The 20637-nt window shown below is 48.9% G+C and overlaps 2 protein-coding genes across 4 annotated transcripts in view; one reads left to right on the forward strand and one right to left on the reverse strand.

Annotated features, from left to right (window-relative positions):
* Window positions 1–14933, reverse strand: part of LOC135917309 (transmembrane protein 8B) — a 70473-nt gene extending 55540 nt beyond the window's left edge. The window contains exon 1 of the mRNA XM_065450871.1: window positions 14804–14933. The gene's annotated coding sequence lies outside the window, so the exon portion shown is untranslated. The remainder of the gene's footprint in view (window positions 1–14803) is intronic.
* The window catches only part of LOC135917308 (uncharacterized), a 46866-nt gene that overhangs the window by 20039 nt on the left and 6190 nt on the right, over window positions 1–20637 (forward strand). For 2 of the 3 annotated variants that reach the window (XM_070525602.1, XM_065450868.1), the window contains 15 exons: window positions 228–509; window positions 4595–4687; window positions 5450–5665; window positions 6660–6998; window positions 9590–9805; window positions 10225–10398; window positions 11619–11763; window positions 12882–13042; window positions 13647–13718; window positions 14795–14977; window positions 16004–16091; window positions 16618–16809; window positions 18002–18175; window positions 18951–19129; window positions 19864–20041. In XM_070525602.1, the coding sequence (XP_070381703.1) occupies window positions 228–509; window positions 4595–4687; window positions 5450–5665; window positions 6660–6998; window positions 9590–9805; window positions 10225–10398; window positions 11619–11763; window positions 12882–13042; window positions 13647–13718; window positions 14795–14977; window positions 16004–16091; window positions 16618–16809; window positions 18002–18175; window positions 18951–19129; window positions 19864–20041 (2692 nt within the window). The remainder of the gene's footprint in view (window positions 1–227; window positions 510–4594; window positions 4688–5449; window positions 5666–6659; window positions 6999–9589; window positions 9806–10224; window positions 10399–11618; window positions 11764–12881; window positions 13043–13646; window positions 13719–14794; window positions 14978–16003; window positions 16092–16617; window positions 16810–18001; window positions 18176–18950; window positions 19130–19863; window positions 20042–20637) is intronic. The other variant, XM_070525603.1, reaches the window with a different exon arrangement.

Consider the following 20637-nt stretch of genomic DNA (forward strand, 5'->3'; position numbering starts at 1 on the left):
CCGTAGGCGTCACGTAGTGCATGAGTTTAAGAACAAGCATACCTGGCATAAAGCAACGCGCGACAACAGCCGATTACTGTACCATCTCTCCCTCCCCGGGTCAAGTATGCACCCCCTCCTCCTCGAAAAAGTATCGCTTGCTATGCCACTGGTCAGGGGGCACTTAAGTTTTGTTTTTTTCTTTGATGACGCCACTGCCATCCGAGTGACGAAGTTGTCCATCGCAGTCGACTCACACGAAGGACACACCCACGGCGACCAGCTGGGACGGCATGCCCCAGGACCTGCCGGCCGAGGTGGTGGCGCTGGTCGAACGCCTGCTGAAAGAAGCCGAAAGCAAACAAGACTTGGACGCCCGGGAGACCGAGAAGGGACCCCGGCTGACCTCGTCGTCCTCGGGAGGCGGCAACGCCACCGCGGGCACGGTCACGGCGCAGGTCACCAGCAGTCAGGTGACCTTCATGATCTGGGACTTCGACGGCCTGCCCAGGCACTTCATCACCCACCAGGTGAGCCGGGATGTGAGTTCGTGCGGTCATTGATCTAAAAGGACCGCTTGTGCGTCAGTTAACCACCTTCCTTTTCGCAAGGTGCCGAGCATGTCTCATACAGCACCGTTTCACGTAACAGCGGAATCAACAACCGCAATACTGGAATATTGGAACTACGCGGAAATTTTTTCAGTGCCGAGCCTTCTAATTCTTGTTCGCTTTCCTGGAATCAACTGGCTACCCTCTAAAGATATTACTTTTTAAAAACAAATTTGTAGGTTAAAAGGGACATTAAATATAGATATAAGTTGAGCTGCATTCGTAGATCATCCGCCTATAATAATAAAAGAAGAAAAAAAGAAGGCGCTCTTACCGCGAGAAGAGATTCGGTAAGCCAGGAAAAGACACAAAGACGTGACGTCATGCATTTTAACGACGCCTGCTAGGGCCTATAGCCATCGATCTGTACCCTAAAGTAGAGATCCGTGGTCCTAGCATTTTTTATCAGTAATAGTAAACTACATCCTATTCTAAAAGAGCGAGTTGCAAGAATATTTACTAAGTCGTAACGGCCCGAATAGGAGAAAAAAGAAAAGCAAGAACCCCCCCCCCCCCCCTAAAGTCTGTGACGTCACCTTGAGTACCGGCACTCAGGTGTCGGCGCAAAATTCGAAAATTGCCTCCGGGACATGAACGTTTGAATGCAGTGGGGCCGTGCGGGGGCCCAAGGACCTACGTGTCCGCAACTCCCCTGTGTGCAATAAAGTTATCACCCCCACCACCCCTCTGACCTGCATTTATTTTTTTCTATTTATCAACCGACTACCGCGAACTTAACGAAAACTATAAACTTATTTAGTCGTGCTTTTAAATTTTTTTTCAGCTTATCTTGACCTCCTCCTTCAATTTCTGTATTACCCAGTAATATGTAGTTGTATCCGCACTCAACAGGCAACTAGCTTCATTCATTCGATTCCAGAATGTGACTACACAGGAAAGAAATCGAAATGAGAGACTCGGTTGAGACTGGCACCAAGGAAATGGCATAATGTGATTTAGCGTTTCTTTATCTTCGCTCTATTCTCGGGGCATCCCCCATAGCGGGTGTCATAATGTCATAGCTAAACATCATCATCATCATCACCATCACCATCATCATCGTCATCATCATCATCAGGGCAGCCCCTCCAAAATACCGCGAGTACAGCGAGCGCGATCAACATGAAGAAAGAAGAAGACCTCGTTTCGGCTAGTGGGCATCGTTTGTTCTCCGCGTTGAGCGACACCAGCGCGCCAACGACAGATGCAACGCCGCCAGCCGTGGCACCGCAAACAGCAGTTCTGCGAAGGCCAGGACGCGCTCGAGTACGTGCTTCTGGTGGCGGGCGTCCTCAGCTTCCAGTTCGCCCTGGTGCTGCTGTCCTACATCGCCGAGCGCCACCAGAACATGCCGCGCCGAGACCCGGAGACCGGCCTCATGGTCCGGTACTTCCAGGAGGAACGACCTCCGGTCGACCCGGAGTCCCAGCCGCGGGGTCCGGACCTGCGCGAGCAGGCGGCCTACCTCTACGACCTCCTTCCGGCGGGTTTCCGCAACTCGGCTTTCGCGCTGAAGCTGCGAAGGATCGCGGATTGCGGCCGCCGGGGCAACCCGTGCGTCAGGCTGGGCGCCGGCCCGTTCCGCCTCATCGAGCACGGAGACCTGGCCGAGTTCTCCGAGTGGAAAGATGGCTGCGCCGCCAAGGCGAACGGCCGGGGGGAGTGGAGGAAGGCGCGGCTATCCGCCGCGTCGTCGACGAGTTCCAAGCGGCCCAAGCTGGAGTGCCAGGGCTGGAGAAACGTGACCAGCAAGAGCTAGGGGGCGCGGGAGGGAACGTCGAGTGGAGGGTTGGCGCTTTCTGTAAAGAACGTTTACGTATAACGTTCAGGGTACTTTCTGTAGACCTCTTACGGCTTTCGTAAAAGTGAATAATTTTCGATGATTAAAAGCTATGAGCACACCTTGACTTCGACGTCTCGGCAACCGGGGTAGACCAAGCAGCTGAAATGCTGGAACTGGACAAAAAAAAAGGGGGGGGGGAGGTGGTGCAGGGGTTGGTGCAGTAATGCCAGCTGTAGGTCGCGTACGTTCTAAAAGAACGTTAGGTATAGTTTCCGAGTACTTTCTGTCGACTGCTTACAAAGCTCCTTACAAGGTGACAAATTGTCAACGTTTGAAGAAGTATGAACGAAGCTTGACCTCTACATCTCGACAAAAGGGACGAGTGAATTCTAGGGTTCTTGGGAAAGATTGTGAAGGGCGCTTGCGCTTTACAAGAACGCTTGCGCATAATGTCCGAGCACTTCCTGTAGACTTCTCATAGGCGACGAGTTCTCAATTGAACAAAGGCATACTGCACAATCTAGACAAATGGGACGACCCAAGTTGGGCTGTCAGGACTTGACAAAAGCGACAATTGAAAAGCTACAGAAAGAAGGAACGAGAAGTGGGGCGCGTACGTCCTGAAAGAGCATTTAGGTGATGTCCCAGTACTTGCAGTCTAGCAAGCGACGAAGTTCTTCTTACGTTATTTCCGTTTCCGGGATTCCCCTTACTACTTAGTGACATCTTCGCAGCAGCAGCAGACGGCAAACATCACTTCTGCTTGGAACCAGAAGCTGACAAGACGTAATACCAGGGTCACACGTACACTTTTGATCGCAATCGGGGCCGATCCCGATCGAGCTTGATCTGGATCGGGTGTCACTACACGGTCATTTGAGATCACGATCCGAGAATCGCGATCAGGCACCTTGATCGCTATCGCAGGCTGACGTCTGCGCCCTCTAGCGCAGTATTCTGAAAACGCTAAAAACACTAAGTGAAGGCAGCTCAATAAAATAAAGAAAAAACGTTTACAAATTTTCTACCAGCATTCATAAGCTTTAAAATTGAAATATTGTCCGAATTTAACCAGCTTTTGCAAATCTGAATTTGTAACCAATACATTATGGAGTTCTGAGAGTTGCTGACGATCAGCAGACGATAACTCGAAACCGATCGTTGGACCATGTAGCAGCGACCACTGCTGATCTCGATCAAGAAATGCGATACGGATCGGCCCCGATCGCGATCACAAGAGTACGTGTGACACCGGTGTAAGTTACGCTTGACACCGGAAGTCGAGGGAATGAGGGAGAGAGGGGGGTGCATTGAATAGGAGCAGGAGGGTACATTGGCGGTACTATAACCTGGTCGACGGAAACCTCTACGCAACTTCTCTCTGTGTATAAAGGGGGTTGGAATGCCAGAATGGGCGAGCAAAAGCTGGGGCATAAAGGAGAAACGCGCACGTGCCATAACTACATAAACAATGCTTAAGTGCATCTTTGAGACGTCTTACTGATTTCCTCAAGGTGACGAGTTTTCCAACCGAATACAACTACGAGGCTTGGAAAAATGCGCCGCATTGAAGCTATTGAGGAAAATTACAGAACAGGGCGCGTTAACATATAGATTTCTACAGTATCGGTACGTACAGTGATACACATGTAGACAGACCACCCTGTAAAGAGAAGCCAATGGCAGCAGAGCTCGCAGTAGGTTTGTCACTAAGCAGGTTTACCAAATGTCCAAACACTCCATAGGCTTCAGACTTTCACCGAATAGTGCAGTGAATGTACACTTGTGTATCGAAGTCAGCAGTGCATCACGCCGGCCAGCGATTACAACTCAACATAATATCAACCAAAATTATCGGCGCAGAAACCAGTGACATAGGTCCCGTCGTATTCCAAAGACCACAGTAACTAGAAGCAAAGTAAGCATATCGCGTATCACTGACAGACGACGAACACAACGCATGCAAAATCACATTGGGGCGTCTCTATAAACCTGGTTTTCCAGGCGGTTTTCTATCTAGGAAGGCCAACGTAGAAACGAGTGCAGAGATGAAGCTGCGGAACGAAGATAAACTCAAAATATGCTGCAAATAAACAATTATTGAATGAATGAAACAAAAGTCATGCTCATTACTACGTGTTTAGTGCTCGAATGCTGCATTTTTGCTCTACATCAAATTAGAGTGGTAGTGTTGTTGATTTATCCCGAAACCCCGTTGCAGGCATTCTACTCATCTCACGGCATCTACCTACTCCTCTTCGACCTCACCAGGGACCTGAACGAGCCAATTCACGTCCCGGACCAGACTCGTGGAGTAAGCAGTGCGCTTAACTTACGCAAATTTCTCGGTGAAGAGCGAATTTCGTACTGACAGTCGCATAACTAACTGCCCTGGGGCGTCCGAAGCGGAGTTTTTTTTTTCCCTCTTGGCTATGATGTAGACTTCTCATAAACAACAGCTTACAAAAAAGAGCTAAGTCGGGTGCCAGCAGACACTATGCAGATGCAGACTTTGAAGGTGAATGCCTGCAACACTTGCCATGTGCACGCGTAATACCTGTGAACTTAAAAATTCATAAAAGTTCCGCGGACACAACGCCGGAAAGCGGGAAAAACAAGGGGGGAGGGGGTATAGCACGTACACCTTTTTTAGCTTATCCTGGAGCACAGACCTCTCGTGCGATGCAACGCACGTTATATGAACGATCATTTACCTTTCAGCGCACAAGCAACAGCAAACTCGGAACCACACCAAATGAAAAACAACAATGTTTATCACACTGACTAGTTCAGCAACGTTGTTGTTGCCAATATCGCTTGCTCCTGGAACTTTTATTGATAAACTCGCTCGAAGCTGGTACCCCTCGAGTGTGCTTTCACAATCAGAAGGACTTCCAAGGGTACGGTCGGAGACCGACGAGCGAATCTTCGTCGCCAAGGAAATGCATTTTTCACCCAAAACAGACATTCCTAAGATTAAAGAACGAGCCCGAATGCGTGAAGTTTACGAAGAAAAAACAAATCCCGGATAGTTGGCACACATGGAAATTATAAAACAGGTTGCCCTCACCCCCAGATGGAGGACCCGGGTTCTCCGCTGTCCACCATCGACTACGTGCACCAGTGGCTCACCTCGATCCACGTGTCGGCGGCGAGGACGCACCAGGACGGAGACTACGGGGCCGCCAAGGACGTCGAGGACGTGGACACGTCACAACTCCTGCCCACCGTCATCCTCGTGGGCACTCACCGGTCCAGGCTCCGAGGAAACGCCCAGGCCAGGAATAACACGGTGAGCCCACGGCTAGCGAGTGTTGGTTTGCTCGTATAGCACGTATAGCTATGCTACGCTTTTCGATTGATCGAAAACACGCGACAGTCACTTTTGCGCAAACGTGTTGCTGCGGTGACTGCAAGGTTGTGAATGTAGAAGCGGCGCTAACAATCGACGACCCTTCCGAGGGCGGCGCTACAAAATGTGTTAGTGGCGTTTCTGGCCTTGGACATGTATTCGTAGCCTTGAAGCCGATCTATGAATACGCCTTTTGTCATAAGTTTCAAAGTCGCAACGCGAGCGAGAACACTCTACCGGGTATCGTATGAGCGATCTTTTAGGAAGTCGGCGACGAGAAGTTCAGGAAAGTGGAGGACATGGTCTTCCGCGTGGCCAAGTTGATTTCTGGTTTCAAACGTACAGTGCAGACTTGCAAAATATCGCGAGGACTTGTACAAACGTAGTGCAGATGTCAAGAAGAAACGTAGTCTTCACAGCTCACCCTCACGGCTCCACGACTTTTATTTACCCTGCGTACCTAAACGTGCTTGTACTACGTGCAGTAAGTAAACTGAAATTGCATTGAAATTTTAATAAGCTGACGTCTTAGGTCCAATGACAAGGTCAATGAACTTCTCCTCTGCCCCGCACGCGCGTAAACTGAAATTGTATTGAAATTTTGATTAAAACTGACGTCTCAGGTCAATGACAAGGTCAATGAACTTCTCCTCTGCCTCGCACGCGCGTAAACTGAAATTGTATTGAAATTTTGATAAACTGACGTCTCAGGTCAATGACAAGGTCAATGAACTTCTCCTCTGCCTCGCACGCGCGTAAGCTCAAATTGTATTGAAATTTCGATTAAAATTAACTGACGTCTTAGGTCAATGACAAGGTCAATGAACTTCTTCTCTACTCGCACGCGCGTAAACTGAAATTGTATTGAAATTTTGATTAACTGACGTCTCAGGTCAATGACAAGGTCAATGAACTTTCCCTCTGCCTCGCGCAGATCTCGGAGAAGTTCACGCAGCTGCGAGACACGCTGCGCAGCAAGGCGTACGGTCGCCACGTGCTGCCCATGTACTTCGCCGTCGACAGCTGCGCGGAAACGTCGCCGCTGTCTCCGCCACCGGCCACCGCGACGGAGTCCAGCGGAGGCGGCGGCGACTTCGGCGGCGGCGGCGGCGACGACCCCGAGGAGGCCCTGGAGGCCCTCCGCCGCAAGGTGGAGCACGTGGCGGCTCGCATGGACTGCGTGGGCCACGAGGTGCCGCTGCGGTGGCTCGCCTTCGAGAGGGCGCTCGCGAGGTTGCTCGAGAACGGCGTGTACTTCGCGAGCCTGTACCAGGTATGTCAACGTCGCGGGCCGCAACTTCTGGACTACGCCCCTGCTGCACTCTTTATTTCTTTCTTTTTTTTTTAATTGCGATAAAGGCTTGCCCTCAAGAGGAAGCTTTAGTTCGGGCCCAACTCCGACGCGGCCTATCCAAACACATGTAAAACGCAAAAACGTTTTTATGAGATAACTCCTCGACCGATTTTGATGAAATTTGTTGCATTTGAAAGAGAAAGTTAAATTCTAGTGACTGTTGGAAGTGGAATTTTGATTTAGGGCTTCAATTTTGTTAAAAGGATTTTCAAAAATTCAGACGTTTGAAAAAAATAGAAGCACGAAGTTTACAAAGTCATAGCTCTGCATCAAGAACTGATATCGCGGTTCTGTAAACGGCATCCATTAGATCATTCAAAGCGGACAAATTCAATATGTCATTTTACATCTTACGTGAATTTGTTACGTTGGTTACAACGGTTTTGCAAAAGTTGTATTTCCCCATGATTAAATTTTTTTATATTCCTGTGTAAAATATCAATTTTGTCCGCTTTGATGTACTATTAGATGCTGTTCACAGAATTGTATTATCGTTTTTAGTGGTTGAGTTACAGAGTTGTAAACTTGATAGTTTCGTTTTTCGAAAATTTTCGATTTTTGCCAATTTTTAACAAAAAATTGACAACCTAACTCAAAAATTCGAAACCAACTGTCACTAGATTTTAACTTTGTCTTTTAGATGGAACAAACCTTATCAAATTTAGTGCAGTGGTTGCCGAGAAAAACGAATTCTCCTTTTACATGTATTTAGATAGGAGCACTGGAGCTAAAGCTTCCTCTTAAGGCATAATTCTTGGAGCGTATATGTGTATTATATGTGTGCTGTGAGGCCTGTGTTGTGTATGAATTGAAGCAGTGTTTTGTGGATTCTGTTGTCATGTATCCAGCGGTCATAGCTGGTTGTCACACTGTAGCGGAGGCCGGCTTGCAGTGGGAGACGCGAGCGTTCCGATTGTAAACCTGCTGCACTCATCCGCCCAAACTAAAACCCATACATCTGTAGCAGTACATTCAACTGTACGTGACCCGCCCCGGTTGCTTAGTGGCTATGGTGTTGGGCTCCTAAGCACGATGTCGCGGGATCGAACACCGGCCGCGACCTGAGGGGGATTCTGAGAGAGCGGCGGAAGAAGGAGCTGTCCTTCCCGGGCGCTCTAACACAGCATCTAAACCTTGAGACACCCCAATGATGTAACGCGACAGGACGCGCCCTCTCGCAGGCCAGACCCTGTTATGCTTGCACGCACGACTCTGTCAAGGTTATATAACGAAAGCCCGTGTCTACGAAAAAGCCGAGTTAGTATGCCTGCGGGGTTGTCGCCCGTAACCTAGTTCGACAGCCTACGCAACAGTCCTGGCTGTTTAGCGAAAGCTGACAAAAATATTTGTTTTACCGTTGAAAAAGTCACGTCTAGAAGTGCCAAGTTCGATAGAAGTACGTCTGCATCGAAGGTTCCTCAATTTGATATATTGATAATGCGATACTGGTACATCACAATATTTCTTTTTTCAAGCCTGAAAGAAGCTTGCGAAAGCCTGAAAAACGTGACGCGTGACCAGTCGCGCAGCACTGTTTCGTATTTTGTAGGCTTTCTTTCAGGCTTGGAAAAAAAAAGTGATGCACCACGTATTGAACGACAGAAAGTTGGAGAGCAAGTTTTTCGGGGCGGTCTACAATTTCCTGACAGACTTTCTTGCTCTGAATATTTGAGATGTTAATTAATTAATGAAAACAATTACGTAATTAGGCAAAATACAAGAAAGTCTGATTTGCTCCGAGCGACGGCATATAACATTGTCTCGCTTCTGTCGATCTACGTGGCTTATTTTGAAATTTTGGCGCAAGTTATGGGCGGCACATGGTGCGTGTGCCCGCAGGGGTTTCGATGTGGTTTGTAACGCGAGACGATCGTGGAGGTGGCGTTTTTTTTTTTTGAAATAATGCTGATGATGCTAACGTTCTATAGTCGCTCACGTGGACCTATAGCTTTTCCGTGTTGGACATCGGCGTCTCACCGAGTAGGTCGTAGCGAGGGCTCTCCCACACAGCAGCGGAGCGCAAGGGGAAAGCACAAACAACGTTTACACTAGAGAAGGCATTCACAAGAAACGAATGACATACATCTAGGCAGATAAGGCTCAGCGGGGGTCGGGGCAGAAGGCGAAAACGATTAGCCAGAGAGAGAGAGAGACAGAGAGAGAGAGAGAGAGAGAGAGAACCTATTAGCCAGAGAATAAAATACAACTATAGGGGGAAATGCATGCACGAAGTACGGTGCATTAGTAGTTTCTGCCACCATGGTTGATACCAGCAAACGCGGTAAGCTCGTAGGCCCTATTCTGGCGTTAATGTGTACCCAAACTTTGGCACACCAGCTTTTTCTCATTCTTTGTTTATTCGGAGTTCATTCCGAATGGCGGCTTCACGAATCGAACAGGCGACCTCGTGCTGAGCGCACCTTGGAGAACGACAAGAGCAGCCGAGCCACCCGGGGGCTGCGCTGTCGCGTAAAGCTGACGATGTCTCTCTCTGTACTCCGTGGCCGCAGCTGGAGGAGATCGGCCGCCAGGAAGGAATCGACAGCGAAGAGGGCTTCCACTCGGTCGTGCACTTCCTCCACCAGCAGGGGAAGCTCGTGTGCTTCGGCTGCCAGCACCGGGGCACCGGGGTCGGCGCACTCGACAGTCGCTGGGACGGCATCGTCATCCTCAGGCCGCAGTGGTTCCTCGACGCCCTCTACAAGCTGGTCGGCTCGGCACCGCAGGTGGGTCTCGACGCCGTTTTTATTTTTATCCAGGCGAGACTACAATGGTAAACTGGACTTACAACGGAGACGGCGTGATAAAAAGTGGACCGAACCCAGAGGCGGTGTGTGATTCGCGGTTACGTGGATCACGTGGGTCTCGCGGTGAGAGAGCTTTTTTTTTCGCACAACTCGTTGATCTGCCGGGGCAAACATGAGACGCATCGCAGAAGATGAACATTTTTGCAGCACCTAATTCATCACTTCGCGAAAGAGTTCCCACATGCAGCTTGCAAAGCGTGCCTTGAATCGTCTTTTTTTATATATATATACCCATGGCGCCCTATTCACCAATTACGACATCCTTTCAAATAAATGGTTCATTCATTCATTCATTCATTCATTCATTCATTCATTCATTCATTCATTCATTCATTCAGAAGCAGACCTGCTGGGAGGACGTCCCCAAGGGCAAGAAAGAGCCGGCCAGCTACAGGATAAGCTACAAGCAGCTCAGGTCGCTGTGGAGCAACTCGACCGACCAGCTGGAAACGCTGGTGGCCGTACTCAGTTCCCTGGATTTCCTGGTGGCGCACTACGAACGAATTCCATCGGTGAGCGTAGACGCGATGAAGCTGGCGCGTTGACGTCCATTCCGAAGGAATGTCAAAGTCCTACACTGACATGCACTTTACAAGTTGTAAAAGCTTTCCCACATGCTCATCGCACGTAAAAGAATTATTCAAGAAACTTATTCTAGCTCAGAAAATTATTGAAGGTGAGAAAATACTTATCATGATGATGAGGACTAAACCTTACTGTTCTGAGTGAGCGAAGTCTGCGACCCGGGTGGGCGGCCTTCTTATTCCAGGAGGCCGTCTGCTACGGTAGCTAGCCGGTGCCTCAGGGTTTGCGTAAGACAATGCGTAAAGTACGACTTACACACAAGCTGCAGACACGACAGCTTCGGATTGTAATTCGAATATACGAGAAAACATATTTCTGTTAAGCGGAAACTCAAAGACAAAGCCATTTTCCAGCTGCCGTTCGAGGTCTGTCTGAGTGACCGCGGCCGCTATAGGCGGCGGTAGCTAGCTGGGCGAGTCGGTACAGTTGCATTATTAATTACAGCGCACACTTCAAACACGAGCGCTGACTGACAACTAAAAGCTAGGCGTCACCCGCACTACACAAGTAAAAAAAAATTTAATAAGTATTTGACCCTCAAAAATATCCCACGATCTTGTTTTACCACTCTTGCGTCTTGTTCCGCTTTTGGTTGAGGGAATGTGTGGGGCGCGGGTGTACGCATGTGGTGAGTTTTTCTATTTATATGAATGTTTGTAAGCAATAAACTTTTAGTCGTGAGTCAGCTAAAGCTCGTGTTACGTCTTCTATCTTAGTCCGCGTCCGATGTGTGCGCTATCAGTAATAGACTAGTTGAGACCGAATGGGAGTGATGCGTTCACAGCGACTGACCACGGGGGCTATGTCGGTCCGCTGCCGATCTCGAGGTCTGGGGTTCGATTCGAGTCAGCGGCGGCCGCATTTCGGCGAGGGCTAAATTCCGAAACACTCGCGCACACTTAGATTTAGATGCTCGAAGAACAATTTCTAGTTGGTCTAAATTAATCTGGAAACTCTCCAATACGGCGTACCTCATTACCAAGAGTACAGTTGTAAGGACTTCAAACCCGACAATTTAATTCTAATAGAGCTCCCAGTTATGACACACGCGAACACTCGACGAACCGGAGCGGTTAGGGCTGAAGAAAAGCAGGCGCAGATTCCAACCCACCAATGCTTTCTTTTTCTTTTTTTTTCTTTTTTGCAGGAAATGTCCCTCGGCGATGAAGAAGAAGCCTTCTGCGTCGTCCCTTGGTTGACGACCTCGCTACAGACGAGGTCGATGGCCTTGGGAAACTCTCCAAGCAGCGACGCGCTCGTGTTCTTCATCGACTTCGCAGGACTTCTACCAGGTGTGTATACGTCTCAAGTATGATTCCGTAATGTTGGTCAAAACAAAGGTGACGCCCAGAAAAATATCATCATCATCATCATCAGGCTGCTTGCGCCCACTGCAGGGCAAAGGCCTATCCCATACTTCCCCAACTACCCCGGTCATGTACTAATTGTGGCCATGTTGTCCCTGCAAACTTCTTAATCTCATCCGCCCACCTAACTTTCTGCCGCCCCCTGCTACGCTTTCGTTCCCTTATAATCCAGTCCGTAACCCTTAATGACCATCGGTTATCTTCCCTCCTCATCATATGTCCTGCCCATGCCCATTTCTTGCCCAGAAAAATATAAGCCCCACTAAAATCTTGAGTAAACAAGCAGTATATGCCACAAAACTTACTCACCAGCATATGCAGCTGGAGGAGGCGCGTATTTCTATACTCTAAGAATGAATGAATGAATGAATGAATGAATGAATGAATGTAGACGCGCGCGCGGTCAACAGCAATATAAGGAAACACTGAATTCGCTTTGAAGCAAAAATCACACGTGATCTGCGGATTCGAACCCGTAGTGATAACGTGTAACCAAAAGCTTGCAAGTCGAATGTGTTCCGACTTTTGACGTCCTGACGTGTGTTTCGTGCATGCCCTGAAGTGAATAATTTGAACGCGTCGTCGATTCTTTGAACAGATGTTCATTTCAATTAACGCTGTACTTTAATCGTGTTTTTTTTTAATGTTCTCTGAGTACGGGTAATGTGCGCGAGAGAACCGTGATTGAAAATGGGTCTGACACATTGTCAAGCACTGGTGCCTCTTTAGGAATAGAAAACAACTGTTTCTCACTGTCGTTGTCTGACTCCAAGAAAACACTTAATTATTGTTGCATGTTTGACTCCAAATTTCAAGATTTCTGGTTGTTCCAGACGAAGTACGCGCGGCTTTATTGAACACGACAAGCAGAGCGAAAGCACTCCGTGAAAAGAGTAAACGCCGTCTTTTAGACAGTCTAACAGATCTAACCAAACAACGACGCTAAATGTAGCACAATCGGTTGTTCACAACGCTGCACCTATTCTAAAAGCACTGCCTAGCTGCGTTTGAGTAAGTTGTCCGACGAAACCTTCGTTCCGCAGTGGGATTCTTCACGCGCCTGGTGGTGCGCCTGTTGCGCTGGTGCGACTGGCGGGAGGCGACCTTTGTCAACGGCTTCGCCACCATACCCTTGGACCGCGACAACGACCTGTTGCTCAAGCTGCATCAGACGGCGCCCAGCCAAAACCGAGGAAGGATCCAGGTGAGTTAGGCTAAGATATATATAGTCAGACTAGGATACGGTTAAGAAATGCGCTCCTCTTCACGTTCATGAACGACTGTGTCTCCCTTTGTGAAATCTGTGAAATTTTGAGGTTTTCGGCCCTTGTTCGTTGCTCGTGCAGATTTGGGTAAGCGATCGAAAAATCCAAGGCCGTCAAAACGTCAAATTCCTCAATGAGGCGTCTGATATAGTCCGTATGCACTTTTCGAACGCTTGATCCAGTCGACCAATCATACCGAGACAAGTAAGTCTAAAACACACAAGTCTGGTCAATCAAACCAATAAGTCAGCCAATGAATCAATTGTCCAGTCATTCCCTAAATGCACGAACGGTGATCCCGTTGTTCGGGTTTCTTTATCTTTCTTTTCTTGGAAGGGGGGGGGGGGGGGTGAGCATCACCCACATTCCCCACCGATATTCAAAGTTTCAATAAAGCCTGAGTGCTAACAACGCAAACGGCGGTAACATAAAGAAACTGTCGGCGTTGGTAAACAAAAGGGTAAGCAATAGCTCATTAGACGAACAAAATCGCGGTGTTTCCTTATCCCGCACAAACCTCGTCCCCGTTTCTCGTCGGCGCAGGTGGTCATACAGAGGACGAGTACGATGGAGAATTGGATGGGCGGCATCCCTCAACCGAGCATCTGCGAAAAGGTATACCGCTCTTGCAAGTAGTACATGGCGTACTCTCTATGGTGTATACCTATACCTGCAGAAGTCACGTGCTACCTGACCTCTGCGAGGATGTTCCATGTCGTGAATGGCACTCGCTAACGTTCCCAGGGTAATCGATTCGCTACGCCAGAGTGACCCACGCAACTCGAACCAACTACTGGCTTCTCAGAAAAGAGTTTCGCCTCGCGCGAATAAGACAAATGCGTACGGTTCGAAGTCGCCTTGAGTCGCTCAGGATATTTTTCGAAGTGCGATAAACAAGCTAAATAGCAAAGCTCGATTATGCTAAATTTTAGGTATTCGTTATAGTCTGTATAGCATCAGTTCGACCGCAACAAGTTGCACTGCGTGCTCAAAAATTTCCAGTGAAGTCACTTCAGCAATGAAGACGGGGGTTCGAGTATTACGCGAAACTTTCCTTGCGATGCGGCTTCACGGCATCTTGTATCACATTGCCGTGAAGCTTCACCACGCTTTAGAAAGACGGGAGTGAAAACTATCACGCGACTCAGCATACAATAGGGACATCTTTCTCAAAATTTGCCTTGAGGCAACATTAATTGCGTGTAACATGTAACATGTTTATGTTACATAAAGGCCTGGACATTGCTGAATGCAACACGTGTGCTGGTTATTCGCTCTTTATCTTTTCTTTCTTCACTTCTTCAGGATTGCAATTGAAAAGAGCTGGTTATTTGCGAAGACGAATTACACACTCAAAAACATGTGACCTATTAGTAGTGACCTGTTATAGCTTCACGCCTTTAAGTTGCATCATTATTTCACCTTCATCTAAGATGTCGGTATGGCCCCTCCCACTCACAACGGATTGTACGAATTTAATGAGAGAGAGAGAGAGAGAGACGTTGCTTTTACTTTCTTGTTTTGTAAAGGTAAACAATATACTTGATCTGCGCTTACATTCCTGCCCACCTGCGTCAATTCAAAGTGCCATGAACGTTGTCAGGGCACTTGTGGCGTTTATGCCACAGAGTGAAAGTGAGTTCTCTTCGGATTGTCCTGTTTAAATAAACTGATTGGATTTGATCGCGCAGGTGGTTCACCTGATCGAGGCCGAGATCGAGGCCCTCCGGGAGCTGTGGTACACCCGGCTATGCTTCAAGTGCTTCGTCACGTGTCCCTGCAAGTCGTTGCCGTGCGCACTGCACTCGTCCAAGGACTGCCAGGACCAGAACTGCCTGCACTTCTTGCCCCTCGACGAATGCCTGCACAGAAAGGTACTACGCGTTAACGTCGCGAGAGCGGATATCGCCGGGCTCAATTCCTTCTGGAGGTGAATCACGCAACTATGAGCCGAGCGAGGTGCTCGAAAAGGCCTTTCACAGAATCAAATCAAATCAAATGCAATTGATATTGAATTTGCATTGCAACAAGTGCGCATCCAGTAGCTCCTGTATATATGAACAACGTGCAAGAGAATGGGGACAGAAACCAAGGAATAAGGAGTGTTTAAAACATGGCGTCTATACGTATTTCTCGCTCCAAAATTGCTTTCGGTGCATGCAGTGAGCAAAAATATGGCCTTCGACGCCTGCTATTGTTATCCAGAGAGAGAGAGAGAGAGAGAGAAGGAGCCATCGCTGGGGTGTGCATTTTGACACCACATGTAGAAGCCTCGCAATGACGTCATTCTGTCCGCCATGTTGGAGGACCGACACGGCCAAAGACTGCTCTCTTGGCGTGTCGCGAGATCGTTCTGCCCGTTCTGCCATGGTTCTGGCACATGTGGGCCAGTAGCATTTTGGCCGCGTCGCTATAACATGGAAGCAGGTTACCCAAGGCAGGGGGCCTCTTCTACCATCCGTTCCTGGCAATTCCGGACTGTCAGATAGGCTGTACACGCAACGCTCATTGGCTGAAAGCACCGCCTCGGGCAGTTAGGGACTTCCAGGGACAAATAATTGAGGAAGTCCACCTAATATGATACACTGACGTCATTTTAGCCGCCATGTTGGAGTACCATAACGGCGAGATGCTGTGACCGTGACGTCACGTTCAAATTATCTAAGGGAACGGTATCACTTGCGGCGAAATGTTTCTTCAGTAATGAGGGCGCTGCGTACTCCTTGTCGTTACTTGCACTGTGTAGTGACCCGGTCGTCTTTTTTTTTTTTTGCGCATCGTTTACAATCAATCCTTTCTGATAATGGCCAACCTTCAGTCGTCCTACTGCGCATCTCCGTGTACCACGCCTTGCCCACCGGCAAGTTTCGTTGCGTTCAGCAGCGGTGTTTGTCACGCAGGTGGTGTACTGCGACTACAGGCGAGTCCAAACAGAGTTCGTGAGGCGGCACTTCCCATACGCATCGTTCCACGGAATGAGGGGATACAGTTGAGTATACACCCTCGACATCCTATATACCATCCTGTTAATTTCTTTACTTCAAACAGTTACAGTTAAAAAAAAATGTTCCATGATGCCTAGCGCTGCTTGCTTTAACAGGCGAGTTTCAACGACAGAGTTGAATTTCAGAGAGTTCTAGCTTGCCTGCAAGCTTCTTACCGACTACGCTTAACCAGGTTACCGAAGCTGTGGACGGCAATCGCTAGCGAATGTAGCGACACCTTGTAACGCTTTGTCTAACTACAATGTGTTTGAAAAAAATATTGTGCCACATGAGTGTTCTCGACGAAGCACAATAGTAAAAGGACTGCACGTTAACAATTACGTCGCTACCAACGCTCGGCGATGAAAGCGCGACCACCGAACAACCACGAGAACTGGCGGAAGAGGCACACAAAGTTACTCACTCAAAAATTCTCGAAGGTTTATTAGTCGATTTAGTGCTGACGCTGTTTAGCGTCGCTGTGACACCGCGAATTGTCCATTCGAGCGACCCAACTTGCGCGATCGCAGGCGCAGGCATGCAGCGAGCTTCGAGCGCCACCGCGGTGTGGGACCCGGACCAGCCCCCGCTGGGGTTCTCGGCCTTCGGCTGGGAGGAACGGTTCGGGCCCTGGGAGGAGCCTCCTTGGCTGCGGGACGCCGCCAAGCTGCTCGAGTCCGGAAACACGGGACGTGATTGGCTCGCCCTCGCGAAGAGGCTCGGTACGCTGTTTGCACCGAGCACGAGTAATAGGCAATGTATATATACGCTCCTTAAGTTTACCGGACGATGCAGTAGTGAACCTTACATAGAGACCCTTCCATCAGAAACGTGCGAAACATTTCGGTGCCAGCCGCTAGAGGCCTGCCTCACTTGCGTCGCCGGTAATGCCGCTCGATGCTCTAGCCACAATTGCGCGCAGCATTTCCTGCAAAATTACCGGAGGTAATTCCGGCCCTAGTGTGCGTGGGTATCTGCAAGCATGGAGCTTTAGACAGCATCATAATTATTGTTAAATTCACTCAATTTTATTTATTACATATAGTTTAAGTACACTTAGGTTTAACATATATACCGAAGTAAGTCTCAGACTGTAATGGCGAGACCTCCTGTTAATGCTTAAAAAGAGAAAAAAAAAAGCTGTTTCAGTAGGGGATAATTTGTTACATACATATGGGAGAAAGCATATTGAGTATATGGACATGTGTGGATCCCATATGTTCATATACTGGAAACGCGGGTTAAGGGTGATGTTTATTTTTAATGCGTAAGCATTCTTTGGCGAGTGCCCCAGAAAACCTGTCCGTCCCGTGACGCCTTATATACGCAAAATAAATGTATACTTGGGCAAGTTAGCAAATGTAATCGTTACAATAGTGTAATCGCAGATGATTGGTGTTATAGCGTTAGAAAAAAAATGAAAAAAAAATAAATACTGCTTTGAAGTCCCTGTCGCCGCGTCAAGGTCGTAGCAAAACAGGAAAATAAGGAAGTTAACGCATGTAATCGGTATAACACTGAAATAGTATATGATTGTAGCAATGGGTAGACATGCATGAACTAGCTTAAGTAAGCAAAGGCGAAGTAGCAGACGAGCTAAATAATGCTTACGCATTAGTAGACAGCTCTCAAAATTTCCATAACATTTTTTTTTTCTCGATAGGGTGTCCCATATGGTACACGGGGACATGCCGATTTTTGTACGGGGTCCCCATTTGTTCACATGGGATTACTCGATACGGGTCAAATAATTCTTTCTTTTCTTTTCGATAGAGGGTGTAGGTCGTGCGAACGACATAGTGGCGCATCGTTCTACCAGCTGCCAGTCGGAAACTGCTCGCAAATTCGAGGTTTCCCTGCCCATCCCGCGGGTCCGTAAGCTTTCTTTACTCCGACCGCACGACTTACGCGCAGGCTACACGGACAAGGAGCTGAGTCGCTTCGTGGAGGAGGCGAGCCCGGGCGTGGCGCTGCTCCGCGACTGGCGCGAGAGCAACGGGGCGACGCGGTACTGCATCGACGTGCTCATCTCGTGCTTGCAGCAGATCAGCCGGCACGACGTGGCCAGGCTCATACAGGAAGAGATGGGTGAGCGGGCGGCACTTTGCTATCACTTTTTTATCACTTTTTTTTATGCTGTCACTTTTCTGCCTTGTATTGCCGGGATGTGGGGCCAGTCAAGCTGCATTTATATAGCAGCTTCTTTCCCGCATTCCACACCACACAGTGTATCTTTGCCTCATGTATGAATATGTAAACATTGAAACACTGTGGTAAACAGGAAAAAACAGGAAAAGGAAAAACAGGGAGGTTAACTAGAGATTATCTCCGGTTGGCTACCCTGTACTGGGGGAGGGGCAAAGGGATGCGATAGGTGAGAGAGAAAAAAGAATAAAATGAAAAAATATTGAAACACATACATACACACGATACACACGAACTGTTTCTATAGGCACTGTCACTCAGTCTGCGAAGGCGTGCCTAGTGTTACGCAGTGTCACCGTACAATCCCACGTCACACAGCGTACAGTCACAGTTTGTCATGCGGAGAACGTGTAGCACACGATTACTATATCTCAACAAATGCTATATCGTTTACCAAAGAGGCAGTTTACAACTAGTATCACGGCCTTCGGTTATTCGACTTGGACGGGTTCCATCTACCCCGATACGTTCTGCAGTACAGCAAAGGGGGGAACTGCACGACTATAGCGTACTAAGATGTCTTTGCGGAGTGACATATATCTCCCAGCTCATCGATTCTTCCGAAGCATAGCGATTAACGCCGTTGTCAAGTATACGTGCACAGCTGTACCTGCATAGCGGGACGCATGCACGCTCTCGCCCAATCACCGACACGCAGAACCCGAATCACTGGCGCCGCCGGTGTTCATCAGCTACCAGTGGGACGCCCAGGAGGTGGTGCTAAACATCCGCCAGCACCTCGAGTTCTCGGGATTCCCCTGCTGGATGGACGTGGGACAAGTGGGCGGCGGAGACTCGCTATACGGAAAGATCTACGAGGGCATCAGCCGGGCGAAGGTGCGTGGGTGCGATGCCCGAGTGTCTGACGCTGGTACACTGTGCGGCCGTGTCAGTGTGACTGAGGACCCTCACGCTCGGGTAAGGTTAGGTTAGGTCATGCCAATTTGCAGCTAATTAAGTTAGGGAATTCCTAAACATTTTAATTAGATGCGCTACTTATTTACAATATTTAGGCTGTGACGTCAATTATAATGATAACGGTTCAAGTAATTAGTTTAGGCTAGTTTGTGTTAATAAGGTGCAGTCCTATGCTAAATGCCTGTCTTGTATTCGGCGCAGTTACTTGAAGTATATACATATGTACAGTCGAGAGCAAAAGTTTGGCGACCAGAGCTGGCACTAACGTCTTTTTTTTTCTTCGCAGCCTAGGCATAAAGGCTGAAATCAAATGGTACTACCTGACTTTTCATACGTGCGCCTGTTCCAACCAGCGTCACGCATTAAGATGGTTTAACGTTGCAGGGCTAGATTTTTTTGTTGTCTTGTTGATGCCGTGGTCTACAGACTCTTGCTCTCGGCTGTACGCAATTCAATGTACATAGATATCCCACAGTACAATCGACGAAATTAATTCATCAGTCCCAAGGCGGGCAGGTTTGCCTAGCACGGCCTGAGAGTTCGTCCGTCGGAAAGGGAAGAAGGTGTTCGGGGGCCAACATTTAGGCCTTGTGGGAATACCCGAACACACTTCACCCCACCCCCTCTACCACCTCCTCCTCGGCAACCACCAGGTGGTGCTGTGCTGCCTGACCCCGCGGTACGCCTCGTCGTCGGCGTGCGCCCGCGAGCTGAGCCTGGCCGACGTGCTGCGAAAGCCCATCGTGCCCGTCATGGTGGAGCCGACGCCCTGGCCCCCGCCGGGCCCCCTGGCCGTGGTGCTCAGCGCGCTCGTCTACGTCGACCTGTGCGGTCAGTACGCGCTGGGACTATCCCGCCGACGCGCCACGATCCGCCGAGATCGCTGGGTTTCCTTTCGGTGCGCAGGTTTAACGCTTTTATGCGAAGCATATTACGAGAGCACAACCCAGCTCCTCAGGCGCGGCGGTGTTGCCTTCAATGACCTTTGACCCCATGCCATACCACGTGACACCGTGACGTCACGACAGAGGAGAAACGGGTCTCCAACTCGCGCCGTCGCTCGCGGCGTCGCGCTGGTATATAAGCAGCTGCGCTTGCCTCTGCTAAACATTTTCTAGGTGGCTTTGATCGGACGCAGTGAGCGTCGAGCAACGCAGCGTTCGGCACGACAACGAAACGTGCGCCTGAGCAAGCGACGCACGCCTGAGCCGACGCCGACGACACCGGCTTTTCTGCGACACGAGCTCCTTAACGCTGTCGCGTTAAAATAAAGGCTAGTATGCTTCGCATCCTGGGCTTAACCTTAGCTAAGCCACAGCCATTTTTTTAACTGACGAGAGTTACTGTGCGAGTAAGCTTTCCTGTCGCTTGCTCAACCACATTTCTTCTGCGCTGCTTCTTGTCTGAAGCCTATAGTATCATACGTG

Source organism: Dermacentor albipictus, chromosome 9 (genome assembly GCF_038994185.2).
Source record: "Dermacentor albipictus isolate Rhodes 1998 colony chromosome 9, USDA_Dalb.pri_finalv2, whole genome shotgun sequence".
Lineage (NCBI taxonomy): Eukaryota > Metazoa > Arthropoda > Arachnida > Ixodida > Ixodidae > Dermacentor > Dermacentor albipictus.